This window comes from Oncorhynchus clarkii, chromosome 15 (genome assembly GCF_045791955.1).
Source record: "Oncorhynchus clarkii lewisi isolate Uvic-CL-2024 chromosome 15, UVic_Ocla_1.0, whole genome shotgun sequence".
Lineage (NCBI taxonomy): Eukaryota > Metazoa > Chordata > Actinopteri > Salmoniformes > Salmonidae > Oncorhynchus > Oncorhynchus clarkii.
This window is the reverse complement of record NC_092161.1, coordinates 22,132,096-22,147,175: the sequence shown is the minus strand read 5'-3', so window position 1 is coordinate 22,147,175 and position 15,080 is coordinate 22,132,096. Positions and strand designations below refer to the sequence as shown.

Here is a 15,080-nt window from a genome sequence, read left to right as displayed (position 1 = left end):
AGAGGGAGGGCTAGTAGGGGTATGGAGGCTGATTGAAAGAAGCAAAACCTTTGAAAGACAAAGACTGGAAAGCAGCAATAGCATCAAAAGCACCAGCACTATACTGGCATTGTTTCTGGTTGGAGTTGTACAATGGTTGTGTGATGTGTGGGGTCTTGGGTCTACCATCAGACTATACTGTAGTAAGATGGTGGTGTGGATATTTTTGTGTGGAAATGCCATGTTTAGAGGAATAATTACTGTGCGAAGAATGACTGTGAGTGTGTTTATGCCTGTGTGTATGTGTGTGTTCCCACATGTTTATGTCTGTATAATTAGTGTGGAATATTTAGCAGTCCAAGTGAACTTGGTGTTATGAGTGAACATTCCTCTGGTGGACAGCTCCCCCTCAATTATCTGTGTGTGTGTGTGTGGGTGTTTGTGCGCACATGCATATGTGTGAGAGATGATTTAGCTTGGAAGCAGAGAAAGTAGTACCCTAAGGTGTGTGTGTGTGTGTGTGTGTGTGTGTGTGTGTGTGTGTGTGTGTGTGTGTGTGTGTGTGTGTGTGTGTGTGTGTGTGTGTGTGTGTGTGTGTGTGTGTGTGTGTGTGTGTGTGTGTGTGTGTGTGTGTGTGTGTGTGTGTGTATACTGTATGGTATATCCACACATATATACTGTATATCCACAGGTTGCAATGAGACCAGCCTGTGTATGAGGGACTCCAATCTCTCTCCTCAGGTTGTGAGTGTGACCCATCGTGTGTGTGTTAATTAGGGTGAGGAGAGGCTCTGTCTAGACTCCATGATGACAGGACAAACACCCCCTGTTTAGCCTGTGTGCCCTCCCTCTGCTTCCTCCTGCCTCCTCACCCACGGCCAATACACCCAGCTATCACCTGCTCCCAACACACACAGACACACAAACACACACATTGTTATTTCCTATTCAATTTTTGTACCGCTCGAAGTGGACGTTTGAGGTTTAATATTCGTCAATAGCCAGTCACTAATCGTGGCATGTCTTTACAATGATGTATTTTACTTGCTAATACAGTAAGAGTAGCATGCCTAAATTAGATGTGATGATGTGTAAATAAAGCTAATATTAAGACAGTCAACTGTTGGTCCAATATAGTATATTTTTTGTGTCTCCGTTTTACTGAATTACTAGCAAAGAATGCATTATTGACAAATGGTTCTTGGTAGAAGGGTTCTGTATTGAATTTTATACATTATTTTTCATTCTTACTTTTCTAAAAGTTAATTCTACAAGGCTGCAAACAGACGAGTTCAATCTCTACGACCAAAAACAGTGAGCAGGTAGCCTTTTATATAACAGCCAGACTTCTTTTACTTTTCCCCACTGTGCTGGCTGTCTGTCTGTCTCATCTCTTCCCCCCCAGTCCTGTAGGCAGTTGTTGGGAGTCTCCTTCCTCTCTTTCGCCTGGACCTCAGCCAGTGGAGGAGGTGGGGAAGGAGGAAGGGGGAGGGGATGTGGCTTTGATGCTGCTACGCTCTTCAAGCTCCCAACAGATAAGATAGGCTGCAGAGAGATAAGGACACCCTGCCTTCCTATCAGAGGGATCTGGGCCCACAGACAGACACAACATGGAGGGGCGGTGGTGGTGTGGGGGCACTCTCTTCTGTTCCCTCTCTACCCCCCCCCCCCCCCCTCACCCTAAATAAGTAGTACTTTATTATTATTTTATTTAGCCTTTATTTAACTAGGCTCATGACTCAGTGACATAATGTTGCTCAGTTATATAGTGCATATGAATAATGGAGTTAGCTTTTTTGTTGTTGTTTTTTTACATTTGTCTGGTGCATTACACATTTATTGGAATATAATAGTGTTATTTTGAGCACCATGTGTGGTATTGAACCCTGTCTCTTGAAGCAAGTGTGTAACGGAGTCATTAAGCAAACGTGGATCACAATTTGATACAATTTGCATAAAGGCATAAATGTAAAAATAATGATTATTTATAGTAATGTTGTAACGTGTCTGAGATGTTGCTGTTTTTCATTTCATCGTCAGGGGTCGTGCATAACCAATATAATATTGTTTCCAAACGGACTATAGTAGTTTTCCCTAAAGAAAGACCTTGAGGACCTTTAAGAAACAAGTGTCTCAAACCTTTTAACTACTTAAAAATAAGACCGTTATGACCTGTCCAGGTTATTCGAATAGTATATATCACTATTTTTCGGGCAAAGAAAGTTTTACATTTGGTGCGAAGGTTATTGCTGACAAATGGTCATAAATATGAATTCAAGTATTTTTTATTTCTCATGCGTATGAAAAGATGTACAGCTTTTGATGGGCACTTTCTACATGTAAATCAAATGTCGTCAGCCCCACCTATCCTCTGCGCGCACTAACTGGGCGGGTACAGTGGCTACACGCGCTTTACTACCTGCTAATGCCCGTTACTTAGAACTCAGACTCATACACTGCAGATACACATTCAACCGGTGGAATTGAGGAAACTTCAAGTTAAGGGGTTATTTCTTCTACGCAACATTGGGAAATATTGTATTTAAGAATTAAATACATACAGTAGAGTACAATGGTTTCTTTCAGAGTTATAGTTTTACCAGAAAACATGTCGTGTAACTTTTAATTTTGACTGGGTCTGACTTGGACTTACCGAAGCGTTCATAAGTTGTTTTACATGCTGCCTTTGACGCAGAAAGCCGAGCTGTGGACTTGGAGACTTTTCAGAAATTATGAAGACCAATTTTACGAAATTTTTTTGTTGGATGATATTGCATAATGCGTGAATGATTCTCGATTTATTTCAAATTAGCTACTTTAGCTTTCAGTGAGAACAAGGAGCTAATTTGAAGAAAAACAATTGAAACTTATTGAAACCGTACGTCAGAGACACACTGACTAGAAACTGGACATACAATGACAAGCTGTTGGTTTGCCTTTGTGGGTTTGTGGTGGAGCGCTTATTGCATGTTCCTTATTGCAGGTAGCAATTATTTATTCGATGGGAACAACGAGGTACACCCAAGTTTCATTCACCGGCGGTTGCGGACTCACGAAAAGAGAGAGATGCAGAAGGAGATCCTCTCCATCCTTGGACTTCCACACAGACCCAGACCGCATCTGTCACATGGAAAGTACAACTCCGCTCCGCTCTTCATGCTGGATCTTTACAATACGATATCCAGCGAGGAGAAAAACGAAGTGGAGGGCATGTTGGAACAGTACCAGTCCATGTACACCACCCAAGGTCCCCCTTTGGCAACATATCAGGAGAATGCCTTCCTAAATGACGCCGACATGGTGATGAGCTTTGTCAATTTGGGTAAGTTATTAATTATTCTATCATTACAAATGTAATGTATTCAACTAAAGTCATTTAACTAATTTTGAGTTATAAAATAGTCAAATAAAGTAATGGTTTATACGTCCTTAATATCAATCCAAATGCAAATTGGAGACGTAGACTACACTCGTGCGTAAAAAGCAGTATCGTTAGTTAATTCTACAGAGGCTGAACAAAATAGAGACCAGAGGTGTTCCTTTGCAGCCTACTTGTGAATTGTTGTTCACAAGGTGTTCGATCCATTGGCAACAATATTCCAATGAGCCTGTATTGGGCCGTGGTTGCCTGCAACATTGCGCGTGCTCCCACCAACCACAGGGACAGATCTACTCTAAACTCTTCTCAGTCCTCATCAGTGGTAAAAACGACAGCGCGATAAAAAATAACATGTTATATTTACTGTGTTGAAATATCAGAAGTTCTCTTAATTGTAACATTTACATTTGAGTTTTTTAGCAGACGCTCTTATCCAGAGCGACCTGCAGGAGTAATTAGGGTTAAGTGCCTTACTCAAGGGCACGCCGACAGATGCTTCATCTCGGGGGATTCGAACCAGCTACCTTTCGGTTACTGGCCCAACGCTTTTAATCTCTAGGCTTCCTAACTTTGTTTGTCTATGGACTTGTCTATATGGAGGATCATTTACGCACAGAGATACATTGGTTAATTTAGTCCAAATGCTGATTCCTCAATGTTGTGCAATCGGTTCAATGATTTAAATCTGATGGAGGAAAATTAAAAACTTATCCACACCAAACTAAATACAAAAAACAACAACCAGCACGCTGGTATTTATGTAAACCTATTTCTGGCATTGACCATATAAATTGCGGTTTAATATGTGAACTGTGTTGCATTGTTTGTGTTGCTTCGTTGGATTTCTTTAATTAGACCCTGGACGATAAAGAGATACTTTCATCATAAACAATTCAACATAAAAGCCCACGGTCTCTCCTTCCATTAGCCGCGCGAGTGTTTACAGTGCTCGTCTAAACAGACTGCGTGAAGATAAACAGAGGCGCTGCCAGACTCCGGTCAACGCTGCTAAGCTTGATGGATGCCATTCTTTGCATATTGTCATTATTGAGTCTGAGAATACTACGGAAGTGTCCGAACCAAGAGGGATTTTTTTTTAAAAGTCTGTTAAAAAAAACTAAAACCTAACCACACAATTCCACAAGTAATTATCATGAGATGCAATTCAAAGTAGAGCGTGTAACAAACTAAGCAGCGAAAGCTTCCTTTTTTAATCGTCCTCTGGAGTGTTCAATGGTGAAGTTGCATCATGTAGTGATGAAAAACAGATATTGCAGGGTGTTTTTTCTCTCTCAAGTAACTCGGTGACTCTATTGACCGCTGTTGGAGTGTGGTGAGTGGTTTCGAGTCCCTGTTAGTTTGGGTTTTTGCTGCTGTTGCACATCTGGGTATGCACTTAAATTAATAATCTCCCATACATCAGTTCAAAATTCCCTCAAATTCATTGTACCCAGGGATTAAGTTGCCATCCCAATAGAACAAGAGTACTGCTACTTAGTTACTGCCTTGGAGAAGATGGCTTCCTCTTCCAATGTGATTCTAATTAATGCTAGACAGGCCAAGGTGCTCCATCTGCTTTGCGAATAAAGCATTGCATGACTACTGTGTGTCATCGGATTAGTTTTTAATGCGCTTTCCTCTATATTTTATGGTTTCCTGACGGATGGCCGAGAAACAGACCACTGGATGCTGCTTATTGTCTGGGTGGTCTCGTTTCTTTCAAGTCTGCCTTCAGTCTGTGTATCGTATAGGGACAACCGTCGGATCTGATCGGTGTTGGAGAATATGGTGATTGACCTTTTACGTTTGCATTGTAGGTCTCAATTGATCCACTGCACACCCAGCTCCACTAATAGAGACCTCATTTTGGGCATTCCCATGGGGGATCATGGATTTAGGAGTCCCTTAACACTACGGTGCTACAGCATCTGTCTGATGTGTGGCCAGTGTGAAGCAGACGTTCTGTTCCTCGTCAGTGACTCATGTTTAGGTCTTGTTTAGTCATCCGCTCGTTGAGAATACCGCTCATGCCAACGACCCATATTGACTCATCACAAGTAAGAGGAAAGAACTTAAATTAGTTTAACAGAAACATCCCTTCCTTTCCGTCCCACTCATTCCCTAAAATAGTGTGTTGATCATCGTCATCACTCTGTTTGCCTGGTGGGTACCCTACCCTGGTGCTGGCATGGTGCAGTTACACAGTGTTACACTATGTACAGTATGAGTCATAGTCTATCGTGTTGTACCACAAGTCCAGACTTGTCTTAATGCACCGCTGTGTAGTAGCCACGGTCAGCCGGTCAGTGGCAGCTCTAGTCAGCCTGAAGATGATAGCTTTAGTCCTGTGAGAAAGGACTTTCCCTTGGAGTGAGCTGTCATTCTGTCTTCTAGGAAAGTGACTGAGTCGCATGTTCTGTGAAACACTGTTTTCTAAACCAGGCCCAAACTCGGTCCTGGGGCACTCCCTGGGTGCACGTTTTGGTTTTTGCCCTGGCACTACACAGCTGATTCATATAACCAACTTATCACCAAGCTTTGGTCATTTTCTGACCAGAAGAAGAGAAAACATGAAGAGAAGAAGAGAGAACATGGTCTAAAAACAGTCAATTCGCTTTTTCATGTAGGACATGGCCTCTGTGTCAAAATAGTCTTCAGCCAATGTACACAAATGTCCAATAAGAGTTGGTTTAGTTTGTGTGCTGCTTGAACAGGAACTTCAAATGTTGTTCTCATGTCAATTTCACTTATTTCTGATGGATTCACTTTGCCTCACAGACAGGTGAAGGTCTTCCCGAGCGTTGCTTGGCATGAGATAACTACCAAAACTCCCATCTCCTGTTTCTCCTCATAACTCTCTATATTTGTCTATGAGTTCCTCTAAAGGGGGACTTCCAGTAAGTAAGAGCAAAATCCAGGAAAATCCATCCCTGTTTGTAGGAGTTGTCTTGTTTGGAACTTAATTTTCCACCTGCCGGGACCAGGCAGCTGTTGGTTTTTTTAGCCGCCCTCCTTCCGTGGTTTTCATGATTCACGGATGAGCCGGTCCTCACCCTCCCTAACCCGACCTACGTTCATCCCCCTCTCCACACCCCATTGCACTGCAATGAAGGATCTGTCAGTGCCCCTCTTAGCTAAGTCAATAGCCACCCGCGTCGGGTGTTAACACACCAGCAGCCTCCCACACTTGAAAGGTGACCTGGGAGACAGAGGGTTTTCTTGGGGGGGTTTCAGGAGATTACCCGGGTCTAGACAATACCAGGCTTACTCTCGCAATCCCAGCCTTTTAAAATGTGTGTTTCCTGTCTTACGATGCCTGGGTGCATTTCTGAGCAGCTCAATCTCAGGTAAGCTGTGTTCTTTTTGCACCAGAACGTGTCCCAAAGCTCTGGCATGATGAAATAATTCATTGGGAATGATCAAAGAGTTAATTGTTTGATACGAGGGCGGCTTTGGCCAATACCCGTGAAAGCCTCTAAACAACTTCCTGTAGACCCCTTAAACAAAATCAACCGTGTCATTCCTGCTTTGTGTTCAGTGTTTTAGGAGTAAATGAAGTGACGCATTGGAGAAATGCTGTCGTGGAATAAAATACTAAGTATCTAGGCCATGAAGTTGAAGGAAAATAAGAGATACAAATAAATAAACGTCAAAAAGGATGGAGTTATGATTTAACACCTAGCTCTGTAATACAATTCCATACTGTCTAGAAAAGCTACAACAACCAGACTCTGGAGATGTTTCCTCTATCAAACTGTTTGTTTCTATGAAGCGGCTGTATGTTTTGCCAAAGAGCCTCATGTCCAATACAGTCCAAACAGCGGAAAAGGAAGCTCTTTAAATGCGGTAACTCAATATGCGGAATCGTTTGTGTATTTTGGGCACTTCATTGGAACTTTATTGGTCCCATGTTAAGAGTGGAAGCATCATATGTTTGATACGTAAAACCTATGAAAGCCAAAATAAAACTTATGAAAGCCAAAATAATGTTTATGGTTTGTTTATGGTTACATTTATCCCCTCGTTTTAAAACTTTAAGTTCAGCCCCTTAAAAGTCTACTTTCTGTCCTGCAGTAGGCCTATGTGCAGGAAATGCCTTAGAGAACACTTTGAATCTTATACATACATACATACATACATACAGTGCCTTGCGAAAGTATTCGGCCCCGTTGAACTTTGCGACCTTTTGCCACATTTCAGGCTTCAAACATAAAGATATAAAACTGTCTTTTTTTGTGAAGAATCAACAACAAGTGGGACACAATCATGAAGTGGAAAGACATTTATTGGATATTTCAAACTTTTTTAACAAATCAAAAACTGAAAAATTGGGCGTGCAAAATTATTCAGCCCCCTTAAGTTAATACTTTGTAGCGCCACCTTTTGCTGCGATTACAGCTGTAAGTCGCTTGGGGTATGTCTCTATCAGTTTTGCACATCGAGAGACTGAAATTTTTTCCCATTCCTCCTTGCAAAACAGCTCGAGCTCAGTGAGGTTGGATGGAGAGCATTTGTGAACAGCAGTTTTCAGTTCTTTCCACAGATTCTCAATTGGATTCAGGTCTGGACTTTGACTTGGCCATTCTAACACCTGGATATGTTTATTTTTGAACCATTCCATTGTAGATTTTGCTTTATGTTTTGGATCATTGTCTTGTTGGAAGACAAATCTCCGTCCCAGTCTCAGGTCTTTTGCAGACTCCATCAGGTTTTCTTCCAGAATGGTCCTGTATTTGGCTCCATCCATCTTCCCATCAATTGTAACCATCTTCCCTGTCCCTGCTGAAGAAAAGCAAGCCCAAACCATGATGCTGCCACCACCATGTTTGACAGTGGGTATGGTGTGTTCAGGGTGATGAGCTGTGTTGCTTTTACGCCAAACATAACGTTTTGCATTGTTGCCAAAAAGTTCCATTTTGGTTTCATCTGACCAGAGCACCTTCTTCCACATGTTTGGTGTGTCTCCCAGGTGGCTTGTGGCAAACTTTAAACGACACTTTTTATGGATATCTTTAAGAAATGGCTTTCTTCTTGCCACTCTTCCATAAAGGCCAGATTTGTGCAATATACGACTGATTGTTGTCCTATGGACAGAGTCTCCCACCTCAGCTGTAGATCTCTGCAGTTCATCCAGAGTGATCATGGGCCTCTTGGCTGCATCTCTGATCAGTCTTCTCCTTGTATGAGCTGAAAGTTTAGAGGGACGGCCAGGTCTTGGTAGATTTGCAGTGGTCTGATACTCCTTCCATTTCAATATTATCGCTTGCACAGTGCTCCTTGGGATGTTTAAAGCTTGGGAAATCTTTTTGTATCCAAATCCGGCTTTAAACTTCTTCACAACAGTATCTCGGACCTGCCTGGTGTGTTCCTTGTTCTTCATGATGCTCTCTGCGCTTTTAACGGACCTCTGAGACTATCACAGTGCAGGTGCATTTATACGGAGACTTGATTACACACAGGTGGATTGTATTTATCATCATTAGTCATTTAGGTCAACATTGGATCATTCAGAGATCCTCACTGAACTTCTGGAGAGAGTTTGCTGCACTGAAAGTAAAGGGGCTGAATAATTTTGCACGCCCAATTTTTCAGTTTTTGATTTGTTAAAAAAGTTTGAAATATCCAATAAATGTCGTTCCACTTCATGATTGTGTCCCACTTGTTGTTGATTCTTCACAAAAAAATACAGTTTTATATCTTTATGTTTGAAGCCTGAAATGTGGCAAAAGGTCGCAAAGTTCAAGGGGGCCGAATACTTTCGCAAGGCACTGTACATACATACATACATACATACATACATACATACATACATACATACATACATACAGTGGGGCAAAAAAGTATTGATCCGTGTAAAGGAAAGAATGAATGGGGCCATGTATCGTGAGATTTTGAGTGAAAACCTCCTTCCATCAGCAAGGGCATTGAAGACGAAACGTGGCTGGGTCTTTAAGCATGACAATGATCCCAAACACACCGCCCGGGCAACGAAGGAGTGGCTTCGTAAGAAGCATTTCAAGGTCCTGGAGTGGCCTAGCCAGTCTCCAGATCTCAACCCCATAGAAAATCTTTGGAGGGAGCTGAAAGTCCGTGTTGCCCAGCAACAGCCCCAAAACATCACTGCTCTAGAGGAGATCTGCATGGAGGAATGGGAAAAAATACCAGCAACAGTGTGTGAAAACTTTGTGAAGACTTACAGAAAACGTTTGACCTCTGTTATTGCCAACAAAGGGTATATAACAAAGTATTGAGATAAACTTTTGTTATTGACCAAATACTTATTTTCCACCATAATTTGCAAATTAATTCATAAAAAATCCTACAATGTGATTTTCAGGATTTTTTTTTCTCATTTTGTCTGTCATAGTTGAAGTGTACCTATGATGAAAATTACAGGCCTCTCTCATCTTTTTATTTGGGAGAACATGCACAAGATAACACTTTTTAAGAAGGCATTCCATTTACACTCGAATAAGTTTCTGTCACACCCTATTCTTTAAAAACCTGATGGTATCGCTCCCTCTCACGCCATCACTCTCTAACTTGACAAGATCGCTGCCACGATTGGACTTTATACGTGTTAAGAATGCCATGTTCCATACTTTCTTTTTTCAAAGTCCCGCTCTGAAAATTCTACAGACATTCCTATTCCCGGTGGGACAGTGTGGGATGGGAGCGGAAGGAGATAAGAGCGTGATACACGGCACACTCCGGCAGTTAACCATCTGTCAAGGAGCGCAGATGACTGCGACGGAACATCTGATTACGGGCCGCTCTTCTCCTATTTATCACGTCGTGTGCTGGCATGCAGGAATGTTTGCTCTGCTATATCTCGAGGACAGACCCAAATCTCCCTTACGGCTCATTCTTGCAACTGTTGCAGTGGTGTCAGAAGCCAAGAAGAGAGTGGAGTACAGTCGGCCTGCTTCTGCTATGACCTCTGACCTTCTGACTCCCTGCTGGTTCTTTTAGAGAGGGCTTTAGTGAGGAGATAATTAACCGTGTGTGTGTGTGTGTGTGTGTGTGTGTGTGTGTGTGTTTGTGTGTGTGTGTGTGTGAGAGAGACCAGAGGATTCCCTAGGCCAGAAATAAAGATAGGAGTACTACAGTCTACCCTGGTGATAGAAACGTTGCTTCCAGTTTGCTGAATGAACTATTTTCTAGATTAATTATCCTATGTGATACACGTTTGTTGTAACAAGTGATACATTCCCTTTTCACCTGCTCTCTAAGCGGGGGGGGGGGGGCAAAGGCCATTGATGGGAGGGTGAAAACAGCATCGCCCCTCTTTCTGAACACCCCCTCTCCTGCTCCTTAGGCCTTTACTACCTCCCCTGCTGAGGAGTTATTGATGCCTGGGTGGCGTTAGCGCTTCCTGAATCAACACAGCACTGATATCAACACAGCGTAGCAGCTGTGAAATATACACACACACATGAATGCCCTCCCGCTATCCTGGCCAGTAGCGTCCAGATACGTACAAACACGTCCGTAGACACAGGTACGTATGCCTACACACAGACATAGACACACACACACACGCCCGAGGTGTATTCTCATCAATCTCCTTTGTTGCTTGCTTTTCAAGCTTGACATGCTGCAGACAACAGAATAGATGCAACTGATATCATTGATATCAAATTGATTCAGGGAGGTATCGAAATTGCATTTGTGTTATTCTGTAAATCAAACACACAGACGTTAGGATGATAGGTTATGGTGGATATTGGTTACTCTGTGAGATGTAATTCCAGGCAGCTATCTGAATGATCAGGACTTCATAAAATGTGCTTAACAATAAACACGGTCAACAGAGACGGCCACTAAAGAAGAGATGTACGTGTGTAAACGTCATGTCTAACTCATGACAGGCTGCCTGTCACATTCCAACATGGAGCTTTGTTCTGTCCAATACAGAAAAGAGCAGGATTTATCTCCAGCCAACAAAAGGCAAAGGAGGGCATACCCAGATGTGGCACAAAGACAGAGACATGGATACAAAGAGCTGAGAGGGACAGGCCACTGGGGCCATGGGTGATTTAAGGGTTTCTGTGGCCTGGAAGGGTCAAGAGGAAGGAGAGGGGTCAGGACACTCAATGGAAGACGTCTGCGGGTGGAGATAGGACAGGGTTGACCATTGCTACCCATCCGTGTTCAGTGTTCCCGGTCCGAGCTCTAAAGAGGACGTGCCTGAAACAACAACACAGGGAGAATCAGGGCCTCCGCGTGCTCCGAACACTCCAACCGCTCCAACCTCCACAAGCAGCCCCTCTATTTCAAACGTGCCGCCGCTGACAAATTTATGAGGGCCAGACTAGCCGAAGGGCTGTCTTTCCAAACATGATACAGGCACGAAAACAAAGCGAGATGGGAGCTCCCTGAGCTGAGGGGAGGGATGGAGATCATAGCCACACTCCCACTGGCACATTCCACTAGTCAGGTCACTGTCTAGGCAGCTTTCAGACTGTTTACCTGCCCTCGGACCCAAAACACCCTGTATTGTTCAATGTTCACACTCCTGTCCTGTAGCCTGGGGAGGTATGTATCCTAAATCCTGGCTGCTAATGAATATAATAGAAAATGTGTGAGCTGAGTTTCTCAGCGGGGCTCGCCTGCTGTCCCGTCTCTGTCTGACTTGTCAGGTCTGGAGGGTTGGAACTTGGAACTTTTGATTTATGGGAGCACTTAAGTGTTTTTGGGGGGACCCTCCATTTTGGAGTGCGTTTTTAAATCATATGGCCAGTATTAAAGCAGGGTAAGGAATTCCCCCCGTTGGTTGGTCTCCATGGTTATGTCTGTGTCATGTTTCGCTCTGTCGATTAGTAGAGAGGGAGTGTTGATCCTTTTTCATGGCCACAGCACCTTCATTTGGTATTACATGTCCAGATGGCTGGTGAATTACTTGAGAACCCCAAAGAATATTTTCTTGTAATGTTGACTACCATGCTGACATTTTTACTGACAGACCTGTGCAGGTACTTATCGTAGTACTTATCCTAGATTCTGTTCAGGCCTTTAGTACGATCTCCGGCCCTGACCACGTCGCTGTGTTTAATTTGTGTATCTTACATAAAAAAAAAAAAACACTGGGGAACAATGGAGCTGCTCTGATTTATCAGCGGATCATGTGCTCTTGTTTTGAGCCACTGTATGGCATTGTGGTCTACTCAGAGTTTCCAATGGGAATAGCATTGAGCCTTAACCCTCATACCAGTCAGGGAGAGAGGGAAAGGAGGTGTAGACTAGAGAGAGAGGGAGGGGGGATAGAGAGAGAGATACCCTGGCCTTCTAACTTGCGACTGTGGAATGCAAGCCACCAATATTTTGACTTCTCCTTTGGAAACAGCTGCGTTTCCTTTTTCAAAGATATTTTTTCCTTATTTATCGGATCCCTCAGGAGAAATCCATCTCGTCCGTCTGACACAAGCTTCCTCCTCTAAATCGGAGTGCAGAGGCCCGCCGAGCGCTCAGACACACACCTGCTACAGCAGACACCAGATCACTATAGCAGGTCTCCCCACCCGGTCCCGCTGCCCCCTCACACACACACAGATGTGTGCGCATACACATACAGTACACACGCATGCATGTATGTGCATACACACGCATGTGTGCAGACGTAGACGCGCACACACACTCCCTAGGGACCAGCTCTCAAATGGCATTCCACAAAGCCTGAAAGGCCAATAAAAAAGAAACCTTGACAATAATAATCACAGACTTGGCAGAGTATGAAAAAAGAACAGTCATGAAAATTACAAGTGTACATATTTGGGGGAGAAGTACATAAAAAAACAACGGAGTACATCTCTGTTTATATTTAGTTTGTACTAATGGAAGCCAAACTGAGAAGTAGCAAGGGAGCCATTTTTTATAGAGGGTCAGTGGTTTGGCCCATAGGAAAGAAGTAGCCTTCGTCGTCAGTAGCCTATAAATTTCAGAGGAAATTGACCGAAACATCAAGGACAGAGGAATCCGACATTAGTGGAAGAAATGAGATCAGAGGCTTTTTTAAAGATCTCCAAATCGGATGGCCATTGATTCTCCGATTAAGTTGGACATTGATGGTATCCTTTTAGCTGACAATTATTATGAGTCTCAAATGTATTTGGTGTAGCTTCAGAAAGCAGATATGCATTGGGCTAAGTGAAAGGCAGTTTGGGACACCCCTCTGGCCCACACAGATGGTTTGTCCCTGTATCCTATGGCTACCAAGGGACAGTGAACTGTAAGGACAGGATAAGAGCCATGTAAACACTTATATGTGTATACTATGCATGTCTGTAATATGTATTGCAATATGTTGGATAATAGGGATGCTGACCTCAGTATTGTCGCTCTCGCATTTGTGTAGAACCACCAGCCAAGAACCTTATATCGCTCTTACTTTGTTTACCAATGTTTGCTTGGGTTTATTTTCTTGTTTGTGTGTGATTGAAAGCATCCAGCGGTTTTTCCGGCCCCTGTCCTGGGATGTCAGGGAGGAGACACATGCAGGATGGTATGAGAAGATCCCATTCTGTGAGACTGCCAATGCAGAGCAGTAGACTATACTGTAGTCTGTCCTAACACTGTTATATCAGCTATACCTTAGCTGTACTTTTGATGCTTTCGTTCATAAGTCAAAAAGTGGAAAAGAATGTGAGTGTTTATTTTCCAGACCATTGCCACGATTTTTATGGAATTTCCTTCTCAATTATAAAAAAGATGTTACCCTATTTGTTGACAGGTCATTGGCTCACATTGGGTAGCGAATTAGAATGGCTGCTTTTACAAGGCATGTTGAAAAAAAATCACTGCTGACCATTAATGTCAATGAGCCTGCTCTGTGGACACCTGAGGCCTGTAGCGTACACACGAACACACACACACGAACACACACACACAGAATAATTTCCTCTCAGCAGTGTACAGTAGTTATGTCCTGAGAGCTGTGGAAGAAATGGGAATGAAATCTCCCAATGACACACAGGTATGAGGGGGATGACTGCTACCATTCAGCAGTCTGCTGATTGGGGCTCCTGATAGTCTCTTTTGGTTACATTCAAGGCCGTGGGCAGGCAGCACCCGGACATCTTTTAGCAGAGCCCCCGCAAAGCTGCAATTATCACAAATTACCCGTGCCTTCTGACTACCCCGGGACTTTAAAACCTGAGATGTGCGTCCAGATGTAATTTTTTTCTGGGCATTTGTGTGGAATGCAGCGCTGACGGACTTGCCGGTGGAAAAATAGGCCCGGACAGTAGACGTTAGACGCTGCCTGTCAGGGGTTTGGATCGGACTCAGTATTCCTTTTTAAAGGATTATGATTATAGTCAGAATAGGATTCTAATGGGGACTGATGTCCCAATGTAGAATTCCTTCCTGAGTGTTGTCATTACGTAACCTGGTGGGCTGATGGGCCAATAGCTGGCCAGTCTTGGCTTGAAGGCTCTTCTTCTAGTGCAGATGGTGTAGGACGTTCTTTGCAAAGGATGGTCTCCTTGCCTCATATCCTCGCCATGGTGGAGTGGTCTGCCCATCCATGTTCACATTTGTGTACTCTGACATTGGGGCAGAGGTGTGAGGGGGCTGTGACTGTGTGCGTGTGTGTGTGCGTGCATATGTGTCTGTGCACACAGGTACGGCTCCTTCGTAAACCCCCGATCCCGCCAGTGACCCATGCCTGGGCCGGTGTCTTCTGGCGGGCAGGCTTTGATGCAGGCTCCGGTCAGAGTAGAGG

The 15,080-nt window shown here is 43.5% G+C and overlaps 1 protein-coding gene across 1 annotated transcript in view; it reads left to right on the top strand.

Annotated features, from left to right (window-relative positions):
• The first annotated feature begins 1,512 nt into the window (after positions 1 to 1,512).
• Positions 1,513 to 15,080, top strand: part of LOC139367046 (bone morphogenetic protein 6) — a 40,237-nt gene continuing 26,669 nt past the window's right edge. The window contains exon 1 of the mRNA XM_071105006.1: positions 1,513 to 3,301. Coding sequence (XP_070961107.1) covers positions 2,896 to 3,301 — 406 coding nt within the window. The 5' untranslated portion in view covers positions 1,513 to 2,895. The remainder of the gene's footprint in view (positions 3,302 to 15,080) is intronic.